General features: G+C 43.6%; 2 protein-coding genes across 13 annotated transcripts in view; both read left to right on the plus strand.

Moving 5' to 3' along the window:
- Positions 1-1444: 1444 nt before the first annotated feature.
- ythdf2 (YTH N6-methyladenosine RNA binding protein F2) lies at positions 1445-7762 on the plus strand. Its single transcript, XM_049739811.2, has 5 exons — positions 1445-1923; positions 2984-3063; positions 3355-5049; positions 6417-6479; positions 6681-7762. The coding sequence occupies exons 1-5, from the start codon at positions 1875-1877 to the stop codon at positions 6702-6704; spliced, it is 1911 nt and encodes a 636-aa protein (XP_049595768.1). The 5' UTR covers positions 1445-1874; the 3' UTR covers positions 6705-7762.
- Positions 7763-11389: 3627 nt separating this feature from the next.
- The window catches only part of msrab (methionine sulfoxide reductase Ab), a 39864-nt gene continuing 38500 nt past the window's right edge, over positions 11390-12753 (plus strand). For 11 of the 12 annotated variants that reach the window (XM_049739814.2, XM_068652953.1, XM_068652956.1 and 8 more), the window contains exons 1-2: positions 11390-11950; positions 12494-12681. In XM_049739814.2, the coding sequence (XP_049595771.1) occupies positions 12612-12681 (70 nt within the window). In that variant the 5' untranslated portion in view covers positions 11390-11950; positions 12494-12611. Of the gene's footprint in view, positions 11951-12383; positions 12682-12753 lie in introns of those variants that run through there. The other variant, XM_049739812.2, reaches the window with a different exon arrangement.

Raw genomic sequence — 12753 nt, forward strand, 5'->3', positions numbered from 1 at the left:
GCATGCCGTACCTCCGCTTCTGAGCATGTTCACAAGTCCGAAAATGTTGCTGCTGCTACCGTGCTGCAGCACTCGCTCTCTGCATATCTACCTTTTTGTTCAATATCACCAACTGTTGCACAATGTAGTTTTCAAACGTGCACGATTGTTCACCCCTGCCAGAGGGTTTGGAGTGTGTGTTTGTGCGACGCTAAGGGTGGGGTTATTCCTGGCCCGTGTCATGTGTTCTTAGGTGCAATTTAGTCGCATGCCATCTGACCAACCTTTGGCCTCAAGCGGTTCTTAATACAGAAGCTACAAAGGGGGTGAAGTAATATTACAGCAACATTTCCAAAATTTGATGAGGCATGATTATTTTGTGACCCCCGTGACCTCGCCCAATATAATGTGGTGCCTCGACTTACAAGCGACCCAGCTTTACAACATCTGAATGCTTTTATTTATTTATATATGTCTTAGTTGTATGTATTGTTAACTTAATAAGTATGCATTTATGTTCTTTTTAAAATATATGCATGTATGTAATTTAATATGTAACTACTGCTCTCCTGGGAGTTATGTTGAATGTTTTTTAAGACATTTTTGTATGTTTTGATATGCTGTTCCAATAAAATGAAAGAATGGGGAAAATGTCTGCTCACTTAGTGCTAGCATTGAAGCAAAAAAGAACCAACACGTACAGAAAGAACCTAAATTACTTACACACATTTTATTAATCCTCTACCATGATTAAGATTTTTTTTTTTTTTTTGCATTGAATTAATTACATATTTTGTATGTCTGTACGTAATAAATTGCCCCCTAGTGGCCAATACGCAAACATCGGACACAATGGCCATTCACTAGTGGCATAGGCTAGAAAAAAGTACTACTACGTATAATTACAGTAGTGTTCCACCTTGTGGAAAGAGAGCGCCGTTACAAGAAATGTTCGTTTTAGTGGAATAAAGTGCCTGGTTAGTTAAGGTACAGCCAGGTTGGATTTTAAATTAATAGAGCCCAAAGATAACTGCCCCACAAGCTTCATATGACTAATATACATGAAGTACTCTTTGACATTAATTGCTATCATGTTGCTTAATAGAGTATATATGAAAAAATATAGAAAAATAAAACATGCTCAGCATATTTTATTAGGAAATACGCAATATGTATGTTTTATATACACTGTGTTTTTATGGTTTATTATTAGTTATGTGATATATTTTCTAATAATATGTTTTTGTGAATATTCATACATCAAGTTAAAATAAAAATAAAATATATACAAAAAAGATTATTTAAAACTTATTTTAATCGTTTCAGACGATATGCCAGAGAAAAAGTAAATACAATATGTATTTCCCGAATCTTCCACAGGAGGCCATCTTGGAGTGAAGTACTGTACTAGTTCTTCCGCGACTCAAGGGGGCGCTCGCCTGTTGTCACTAAACGTCATCTCGGGGCTGACGAGGCCGCCCAGCCATGTTGAGAAGTCTGTCAAGCAAAGTGCAGCCCGCCATTGTGTAGACACCAAGCAGGCTCTATAGGGAAATAGGGGCGCTCGGCTCAACGCTTCACCCGTAGCTTCGCGAAATTCTCCAGCCTGCCGCTCGAAATATATTTGGGCAGTCTGCCGGGGGGGATTTAAAAAAAAAAAGACATGTCAGCCAGCAGCCTCCTCGAACAGGTAAAGCGAGGTATTTTCTGAAGCGAATTGTCAGCATCGCGCGGCGGCTACGGCTAGCGAGTGATAGCTTAGCTTCGAGAGGCAAAAAGCGGCTGTGGCTAAGTAGTGCAGCAGTAGGCCTTGACCACCTGCTAAACGGAACTGCTCAACCTAGTATCTCTTCATCTATTTTTCCCCTTCCTCTTTTCTCATAAATCAAACCTTCATGAATCACCTGGACCCAATCCAGAGACCGAAAGGCCAAGGAAATAAAGGTAAGAGTCTTCCTCCCTTCCGATCACTTATTTGGGACTTGAAAGCTCGGGTTAAACGTGTACTGGTCGCTTTGAAGCGCCGTCGCCCCTCATTCTAGCCCAACACGCCTGCCATGTACGTCGGGAGTGCTAAACTAGGCCTACGCTGAGTCGACTGTAACGCGGGTTCCCACGTTTCGCTCCGAAAGTTGACTACATGATACCCATCTGGAGCCCCCTTTTTCCTCGCTAACTCGCTTTGTATCGCGATGACACGTGTGCGAGGGAACCGTCTCGCACACGTTCCCGATCCGTAGCTCACATTGGGGACATGGAGGTTGTTTTAAAAATTCACGGTGATTTAAATCGTGGCTCGCCGGCTTGGTGAAGTTTATGTGGGAAGCAGCCTTGGCGCTCGTTCGGGACACTTGTTTGCTTAGCATGCTAGCCGCTAGCTGGTTGCTAGGTTAACCCCGAATGACACGTCTTCTAGACATGGACTTCAAGTTAAACATTAGATGTATAGAGGGAATGGATATTATTATATTTATATTAATTACTGAATGAAATCAAAATACCTAATCAGTGTGATTCACACGCATACACTCGTATTTGTATAATGCCAACAGCTATTAAAAGTATAAACAAGGGAAGCCTTGGGAGGAATTTAAACATTTCAACTTAATTAATTCCACTTTAACAGTGGCAAGGGGCAACAACGTGGACGTGTAAGGCCACCCTAAGCACCTCATCGGGCTAGTACAAATTCCATAAATATGATTTAAAATCGACATGTTTTTGCCTTATTGGTGTTTAATATTCAATATTCCCAGTTTTATCTACACTATTGAATTCTTCATAATCAATTTGAAGTGTTGTACACATTTTTACACATCTTATTCATTTATATTCAATGACAGTTAACAGGAGTCAACATACATTCAACAAAATAAATGGAAACAAATATTTAGGATGGTTGAAAACACTTATTTATAACAGCATTTGCTCATCCACATTTGGAAGATGCCTGTGCTAATATAAACTTGGTAACATGAACTTTTTTGTTGTTTGTTTGTTTCAGTGCAAAACGGAGCTGTGACCCAAAAGGATTCCTTGAATGATGATGAGTTTGAGCCTTATCTAAACACTCAGGCCAGACAGGTAAGCGCTATCGCACCTTTTTGCTACTGATAATCTAACTTCATCCACAACCCGCATGTGGGAAGCTCATGCTGCACAACAGCAGTTCCCATTGCAAATGTAAACTGTGAAAATATTTTAAGCTGCTGCATTTCCGCAAGTGACGTACCACTTGTCAGATCTTATAAGCAAGATATTTAAACACAAATGGTGTAGCAGCACACGCAGCAATACTCCCAGTCTTAATATATACTATGTGATCCTCTCTGCTATGACTAAATGTAACTAAAAACACCTTGTTTGTCCCCTCAGAGCAATGCCTATACGGCCATGTCGGACTCCTACATGCCCAGCTATTACAGCCCCTCCATAGGATTTTCCTACTCCCTCAACGAGGCAGCATGGTCTACCGGCGGGGACCCTCCTATGCCTTATCTGGCCTCCTATGGACAGCTAAGCAACGGGGAGCCCCACTACCTCCCAGACGCCATGTTCGGGCAGCCAGGCCCTTTGGGAAGCAACCCCTTCATGGGCCAGCACGGCTTCAACTTCTTCCCCAGCAGCATCGATTTCTCGGCGTGGGGGAACAGCAGCTCTCAGGGACAGTCGGGCACGCCGCAGAGCTCCGGCTACAGCAGCAGCTATGCCTACGCTCCCAGTTCCCTGGGAGGGGCCATGATTGACGGACAGTCCCCCTTTGCGCCCGCTGCCAATGAACCCCTCAACAAGGCGCCCGGTATGAACAGCCTGGACCAGGGCATGGCCGGCTTAAAGATCGGCGGTGCGTCTCCCGGGGGCGGAGGGGACCTGGCTCCGAAGGTGATCGGCTCCGGCTTACCGGGAGGGGGCCCTCTGGGTCCCGTGTCCAATGTTGGACCCCCCAGCATGCCCCCCGTCTCCATCGCCCCCGCCAAGCCCGCCTCCTGGGCGGACATTGCCAGCAAGCCAGCCAAGCCACAGCCCAAGCTGAAAACCAAGGGTGGCATGGCCGGGACCAATTTGCCGCCTCCGCCCATTAAACACAACATGGACATCGGCACGTGGGACAACAAGGGCCCCGTGCCCAAAGCGGTCACGCCTCAGCAGGTGCCCCCGATTCCCAGCAACGGGCAGCAACCCAACCAGTCATCCCCCCAGCCCGGAAGCACGGCGGTGGGCAACCCGCAGATGCCCCTCAGCAACGGACAGCTGGTACCCCCGATTTCCCAGATGGGGCAGCATCAGCTCCCGCCTAGCGGGCAGCCCGGTATGGCTCAAATGCCCCAGCCGCCTCTCTCCCAGGGCCCCCCGCCGCCGAGTCAACAGCAGCAAAACGCCCAGCCCACCCGCTGGGTGCCCCCGCGGAACCGGGCCAACGGATTCGGGGACGGCGGCGGGACCGGTGCGGGCCAGTCGCCTCCCACCTCCTCCGGGGTGGGTATGGTTCCTGGGGTGTCTTCTGAGCCCCACCCAGTCTTAGAGAAGTTGCGTATGGTCAACAACTACAACCCCAAGGACTTTGACTGGAACCCCAAGCAGGGCCGCGTGTTCATCATCAAGAGCTACTCGGAGGATGACATCCACCGCTCCATCAAGTACAACATCTGGTGCAGTACGGAGCACGGCAACAAGAGGCTGGACGCCGCCTACCGCTCGCTGGGCGCCAAAGGGCCGCTCTACCTCCTGTTCAGCGTCAACGGCAGCGGGCACTTCTGCGGCGTGGCCGAGATGCGCTCGGCAGTGGACTACAACACGTCCGCCGGCGTGTGGTCGCAGGACAAGTGGAAGGGGCGCTTTGACGTGCGCTGGATCTTTGTCAAAGACGTTCCCAACAGTCAGCTGAGACACATCCGGCTGGAGAACAACGAGAACAAGCCGGTGACCAACTCTCGGGACACGCAGGAGGTGCCGCTTGACAAGGCGCGGCAGGTGCTCAAGATCATCGCCGGCTACAAACACACCACCTCCATCTTTGACGACTTTTCGCACTACGAGAAGCGTCAGGAAGAAGAGGAGTGTGTGAAAAAGGTAACATTGACCCCTGGAAGGCAGTGAAACTTGAACTTAGGTTGACGCTTGGATGTTGGCGTGAGTGCAGGCGTAGCATGTTACCTAGCAACAGCGAAACAAAACTTAGAATTCCTTCGTCCATTCATCATGATTGAGTCAAATCAGTGTGTGAATTAAACAAAGTTGAAATTGTCTGTTAAATGAACTGGACCCTTGTGCACTTTGGGAATGTGCCAAGATACCAAGCCTGCAAAAGAAGAACTGGTTACTGCACAAGATCAAAAATATGTTGAAGACGAAGACTTGTATCAACTGAGATAGGAGCTTTCAGTGAAAAAAGATAACTAAAGATTTATGAAAATATATAGACACACAGAAGAGAAAATAAAAAAAATTCTATGAATGAATGACCAGCTGGTTTTGGTTTATAGTTAATATGAAACTGCATAACCGCAGCATTTCCTACTCTAGCAGCACAAGTGCGATTTTTGGACCATGAGGCAAAGTTGCATGGAAACTTTCGTCGTGGTTCTTGTGGTCCTTTCGCGAAAGCCTGCCAGCAACTTCAAAATTAAAGCATGTCAAAGCAGTGATGTTCATGTCTTCTCTGAAGGCTAAGAATTATTTTGAGGTTGACCCCCCTCAACACAATGCATAGCAAAAAGAATGACACCTGATTTATGAAGCGCCGCAACTTTCTCTGCATTCAAGACGTTTCAGGAAGCAGCTGTAATAAAAAAAAAAAATCACCTTCTCGTTTGTAGGGTGGATGCTTTCTTGAGCAATGTGTGGGTTTCTCCTCCAGTCTTATCCAAGTCTGGTAGAAACAGTTTTTTTTTATTGCCAAAGCCTCTCCAATTTGTGGATTGAGTGCCAACGAGTATTTCCATTGCACTCATGGGTAGATTACATGGCCTTGAGTAAAAATCCAGAATTGACTGCGCTATTTATTTAAGGCTCAAAATGAAAAAGAAAGACCGTTTGCTGATGTGTTGAAGTATTTGGCGTTAGTGGAAAATGAAGCGAGGCGCCGTGGTTGTGCTTGTGTCGTATTATTTGAATCATGCAATGTTTCTATAACAAGTGAATCAAAATTGCTCAGTGGAGCCATTAAGGGTCCTCTTTTGTGCTTGAAGACCAGAAACCACAATATGAGGATGATTTTTAGTTTTCAAATGCTGGGAAATCTGTAAAGAGAATATTAGAGCGTATATATTATATACAGTGAATTGGTTTTAATTGATGAATGTATTTATTGATGGTATGCTTGAGGATTTCCCCAATTTGATTAATCCAAAACTTTATTTAAATTTAATTTTTTTAATGTAAACAAATGATCCAAGTGTTAGTTTTTTTTTTCATCACCTGGTGTCTTTTTGTGGCAGGTGGAGGTCCAAGGCAGCGAGCCATATCCCAGCAACCCAAGCAGGAGTCATTACAGGCTGCAGGTAAATTCATTTTGACCCCAGTGTCTTTGTCAAAACAAACAAAAAGTAAAATGGAACTTTACATCACACGCACTGCAGAAGTAAAAATTGCATCATCGAAGAGAGCGAGCTATTTTGAATACTTCCTCAATATACACTGATGTAGTTTTCCTGAATTTTTGTTGACATTTAAAGTTGACAAGTTTTGTTCGTCCTTTCCAGGATCGCCAGGGACGGATCAAGTAACAGTTGGTGCTTTTGTCAAAAGACTGCAAAGCAACCCCCACCACACCCCCTCTCCCACCGCCAAGTCCCCCCACCTACCTGCCCCCCCCCCCCTTCCTCTCCCCAGCCAGCCATTGCATCATCACATCCACACGTCTCTTTATTAAGAAACCCTAAAACTGAAGAAGGCTGAAGAATTAACCGAGGATGAGAATAAAAACACAATGAAGACTTTCTTGATTTCTTTTGACTTTAAAGACTTTGGAACTCGTAGTTTAAAAAAAACAAAACAAAAAAAGAGACAAACTATTATTCCTAGGACTACAACTTAATGCATAGCATCCTTAGGTGAACTCTTGTTTTGCCATTCCACTGCATATGCTTCTTCCCCCAATCTTTTTTTTTTTTTTTTTAATGAAATGATCAACTTGACCTTTTTTTTCTTTTTTTTTTTTTTTTCTTTTTTAAACGGTCCAAGGGCGAGTCTGTAATGTTCACATCCACGTTTGCTCGAAATGTTCTCCCAAGTTCACGAGTGGGACTTCTCCTGTGTCTTTTCTGCATCTTCATGTTTTCTGAGGACACATGGAAAAACTGATTTATCTTTCTCAGCAGGTCTTCATCACAGACAACCCTGTTCTTAAAAATGTTGCCATCTTGTTTTGTTTTTTTTGTCCCCTTTGAGCTCTGTCATACCCTCTCGTTCTTTCTCCTGGAGGTGACGTACAGAATAGCTGTCGTTTGTTTTTGCATGCGTCGGGATGAATTGCTTTGAGGATGTCGTAAAGGGAGATGACAAAATGTGGGTCGTGAGTATAAAGCAGCAGAAAAGGTTAAGTTGAGTATCATTTAAAAGAGGCCCCCGCTAACTAATAGTCTTTGTTGGACTTAATTTGCCCGCCTTTTCTTTACCCCCCTGGACAGCTTGATTCATTGTTGCGATGGGCTGCGTTCTTTTCGGGGTTCTTTATATTTTTGTTTGTTTCTCCCTTTTCTAACGACAGCGATGCGAGTGGCCTTGCCCCCACTCTTCCTATTAATCAGTTCCAAAGTAATAAATGTGGTATATTAAGCAGAAATGGTGTGTATTCCCCTTGTTTCCACTCAGTTCAATTGATGAATGTTTTTTGATCTATGAAACCCGTCCATCCCAAACATGATTTGGACCACCTTTCCCCACTAACTAACTTGGCCTATCTATGCCACAACATTCCCTGCTGTCCATTTCTGACAGTTTCCCTAAACAACTCATAATCAAGTTAGCGTCTATGGTTTTGTTTATTTCTTCAGAATGACATTTTTGGGAAGTTTCAACACAAAAAAAACACAAGATCCTCTTTCAGAACTACTGGCTTTTATTTGTGGCGGAATAAAGATGCTCCACAAAATGACGTCTGTTTTTTTTTGGTATTTTATTTGGCTTTTAATTTACTTATGACGGGCCAGTTATGGAGCAAGCAATGCCTGATCATTTATCACACTGATGTAGCTCTCTCTGCAATCCGCCATTTTCTTCTGCCAATTAGCTTGTAGTTTACGGAGAGTCCGCAAGAGGGCGATGTGGTATCAGAGTATTGCAGCTTTCAACCAGACTTAAGCCTCTTGAGCAATCAACCTCAAGCCAATGTGATTATAATAATTGTATTTTTGGCCCTGTGGTCAAGCTATCCCATTTAACGGTCTAAGGATCAAGTAGATTTGTGGCTATGTTATATATTTTACACTACAAAACTATATACGGTGTATATTTTATGCAGCATTTTATCTCCAAAGTGGAATTCTCAATATGTCTAATACAATTTAAAAACATTTTAGAATGATTTTTGTTGCAAAACATTCAGAGCCAAACTGTTTAATTTATATACTGTATTCTTGATTAATTAAATGAGCCCATCCATTTGAACATACATTTAAACATTTGAAAAGAACACCTAAATGAATGATCTTGAATGTAAATATCCCCATATTGAAATATCCTGCTGTTTCAAAATAGTAAGAAAAAAAAGTATAAGTTGAAGCTTAAGTTCTTTTTTAGCTATTTTGTAACATAACGAAATATTCGAATAATTATGATTAGTCTAATTAGCAAGAAGGTTTTTGTTATATATTTTTATTTTTGCTACTTTACTAAAACAATTGACTCTTTCCGGCCACCATACTTCCGGCTTCTTGACCGCGGGAAGCCAGTTGAACTAAAGGTACGCCATGATTTGACGTCTTTTTGAAATGTAAGCTTTTAAAACACTGCTTTCTGCTATTAATTGTCACATAAAAGCTGGATATTAATTGTTCCTAACATTCCTATTTATTTTGTCAATCTATGTTTTATCGCGCTTGATAGTTTGGAGTTTCGCTTGTATGCTCATGGCGTTTCCTACGCGTCTGGTAAGTTTACGAACTCAATTGTTTAAGGGAGAAGGCGTCCAGGCTGGGGTTAGTTGAGGACGCTGACAATAGTGTGTCGACTGGGGGTGGAGGTGGGTGGCAGTTGGGGCCCGGGGCCGACGGCACGTGTCGCGTGTGCGTGGAAAGAAAGCCCGCTCCCTCTATGGGCTCTCCCGTGACTCTTATCTAGGGTCTCCAGGGACTCCATTTTGGCTCCTCATTGGCGCTGAGCGGATGGAAAATTCAAATGAATAGAATTAGTTAGTCGGCCGTAAGAAGACAAGGCAAACTCCGAACTTTTTTATTCTTCCATGTAAAATTGAATGTATTTCATTTGCATTTGATATTCTATTCCAATCAAAAGTTTATAAACAATGTGAGGGTTTTCTGGGTCCTCTCCTCTAGCTCACTCTGCTGGTTTTCAATGGGATTGAGGTCTAGGGACTCAGCTGGCCTCTTAAATTATTTTCAGTATGCCATAAAGCTCACTTTTGTTTGGCTTTTGTGTTATTGTCCTTGTAGCTTGTCACCTGTCAAGCTGAGAGGTGTCCTTAATATTTGGGTTACCCCATTTCTGAAGAGCAGGTCTCCATCTTTTGCATAGTTAGTATATGTGTATGTGTAACAAGAATGTGCTCTTGTCTTTTTAAATGTCTGCATGTGTTACTACCCCTAGTTAGTGTCACAGCTTTTTATTGGGATGTTTGTTTATGCTGAGCCATTTTAACTGCACACACAAAAAGACAAGAAAAATGCTGGGATGAGCTCCCTTCACCCTGTTATTAGTTGTTGTGTGCAGGGGAGCGTGTGTGTCTCTGTGTGTGTGTCTGTGTGTGTGCGCAGTTCAACACTTGCCGCCGCAAGGTCATGCTTGTGCTTCATTGTGCCTTCATTATCATAAGGCATCCATCTCTTTCTTCCATTAGTGACGCTCCGCCATGTCGCCTGCGCCGACCTCTATTTACATGACGAAATTAGATTGATTTGACGCTGCCGAGTGTGTGTCTGTTTGTGGAAGCAGGGGTCTTCCAATGAATGGACAAAAAAAGAAATGATTTTGATAATTGGTGCAATATTAAGAAAATATGCTTTGATTTATTTATTCCGGAACAAATTGAAAAGTGCTTGCATTGTTAAGTAGTGGGGGATTATATTTTATATTTTGAGTGCTTCCTTGTTTCACAACAAACAATATATGTACAAATCAATATAGAAATGAATTGAAATTCCACTGTGCACCTTTCAAGGGGGTGTGGCCTAGCAAGTGATATTTCCATGGCCAAGAATTTTTTTATTCGTCTGTTTGACCGTACTGTTTAATAAAACGGGAGAAAATTGCATTGGGACTTTTTTCCCCCCCCCCACTCCACTCGTACAGTGGCGTATCAAAAATATATATTGTCTGGCACAACAATTCCCACCCCGCGTCGAGTAAAGACCCCAAAAGGTCATGTTATTTCCCCATATAGACAATATTTTGCTTTATGTTATACATCAAAATGCAAAACAGCGGTGCTGTTTAACAATAGCAATAATAATATGTCACGATGATGTATGGTAGTGGTGATGGGGGTGGGGTGGGGTGGGGGGGCTATATATTAATACCTGCTGTCTAACAACCCCCCCCCCCCCCCCCTACACACACACACACACACACACACACACACACACACACACCCCCGCTTCATTTTGACAGAGGGGAAAGGTGGGGGGTGTCCCAATTCTATAGAGCCGACATGCATAATGCGCAGACAGCAAGCAAGATGGCGGCCTGGAAGAAAAAAAAAAAAAAAAAGCTGTTGATGACCTCGCCACACTTGCCCTTCCGCACGCGCTCATTGTGTGCGTTTCAAAAGGGCCGTCAGGAAATCGCAACATAAAGACCAACACGCTGCAGTGAATGTTCTGCTTTTAATGCTTCAGTGCTGGAAGATTGACAGCGGTCAGTGCACCACTACAACGATCACAAGAATCATTCGGATTCATTGGATTTGTTGAATCAAAACGATGTTTTGGGCATTTTTAGAAAAGTCACTCTGAAGTTCGTTTTTAGGATGCAAGTCTTGAAACGCTTCTGAGTGCTCAATATGGTCCATGGGCCGACCGTAGGTTTAAATAGCGTTATAATGAGCGCCATGATTGTTCCAATTGAGCAAAATATATACATTTTTTCGGGTTTTAAAAAAAAGCAAACATGGATATTTGGTGCATAAAATGGTTTCTTTATTGGGGCTTTTTGCAACAAAGTAGAAAAAAATGATATGACAAAAATACATACATGAAAAAAGTTAAATAAAAAGCATTCATATTTAAATTGATCTCTGAATTGTTCATTTTTTATGGCTAAAAATGTGTACCCATACGCATTTTTTAAAATATTTTTTTAAATTATTGAGTTATTTGTATTTATTCTCCTCTCATATTATTTAAAATATATAAGTTTTACATATTTTCTTCGTTTTCAGATTTTTTTTTCTCCCTATTAAAAATTAAATCCCACAAAATTTGCAGGTGCATGTTTTCCATTGTGAAAATTACCATTTTCACATTTGTTATACAAATAGCCATTTTTTTCTCTCTCTTTTTCCTTTTTTTACGGCGTTTGCCACTTTCTAACCTTGCGTTGTCATTACAGGTCAAGTGGAAACTGGCAGACCTTCAAAGTGTCCCGCTGTCACCACATGGCACCCCCCCTTACCACCTCGACATGCGACCCCTCTGCCCACTTGGCCCGCACCGCTAATCCGGTTCCGACGGAGCCACGACCATGTCTTTTGCGGTACCAGACCGTATTCCCGCGTCAAAGCAGCTTAACCTTCACTGCGCCTTTTGTGCGCCGCGTCCTGTGGGCGGCCCGTGGCTACGTGACTTGTCGCCGTCAGGTGAGCGAAGACTGTGGCTTCTCTCTTGGCATTCACCGCGTGCCTTAATTGTATTGAAATTAAATCAAGGTCCACTGTGAACACAAAGAGCTCAAACCGAACACCGGAACCTGCTTGACGTGGATGCATCGGGACATGAGCGATTGCGGCGAGGGTGGAGGGAAGCGGAGGGGGCAACAATAGACCCATGCATCCATGCGAGATATAGCCAGCTACCTTTCGGCCAGGGCTGCCTGCTCCCATTCCTGCACACGAATTCCCCCCACACGCCACCGCCGCTTAACGGCTTTAAGCGTCGCATCGTTACAGTCGGTAAAGCCGCGTCGTTATCCCCCCCCCCTCTCTTCCACCCCCTCCCTCCCTTAACATCCTCCCACTCTCCTATCACCTCTCTGCCGCTAACAGGCTGGAAATAAACAAACGCCAACGGTGGCGCTTTAACCACAAATGTCAGTCCAAAGAAGTTTACAACTTTTTTTTTTTTCTCGACAATTAATCGCTTTACCTAGAAAAATAACATATGCACTTGTTGTCATATCCCAGATGTGAACAGGAGAGGAGGCTGCAGTATTTCCTCTCGTTTTGGCGCATCCGTGGTCCTGATTCCGCATCCCGAGGTCGGTCCTCTTGCCGGCTTGCGGGATAAAAGAGGGATGCTGGGATGGCGGACGACAAGGGATGGGAGGCATGCAGTCAGGAGAAAGAAAAAAAAAAAAAAAACAACAAAACAGGTAGGGATGATTTTATATATCTATACCATTGTGGAGGAAAAAAATCCATTCAGGGAAGGAAAAAAAAAAAGC

Source organism: Syngnathus scovelli, chromosome 14 (genome assembly GCF_024217435.2).
Source record: "Syngnathus scovelli strain Florida chromosome 14, RoL_Ssco_1.2, whole genome shotgun sequence".
Classification (NCBI taxonomy): domain Eukaryota; kingdom Metazoa; phylum Chordata; class Actinopteri; order Syngnathiformes; family Syngnathidae; genus Syngnathus; species Syngnathus scovelli.

Bases quoted from the DNA above. Each gene is read 5' to 3' on its own strand.
- ythdf2 (XM_049739811.2), top strand. From the start codon at position 1,875: ATGAATCACCTGGACCCAATCCAGAGACCGAAAGGCCAAGGAAATAAA. The intron at 5,050-6,416 runs GTAACATTGACC...TTTTTGTGGCAG, and splicing joins AAGAGGAGTGTGTGAAAAAG to GTGGAGGTCCAAGGCAGCGA. The intron at 6,480-6,680 runs GTAAATTCATTT...CGTCCTTTCCAG, and splicing joins GGAGTCATTACAGGCTGCAG to GATCGCCAGGGACGGATCAA.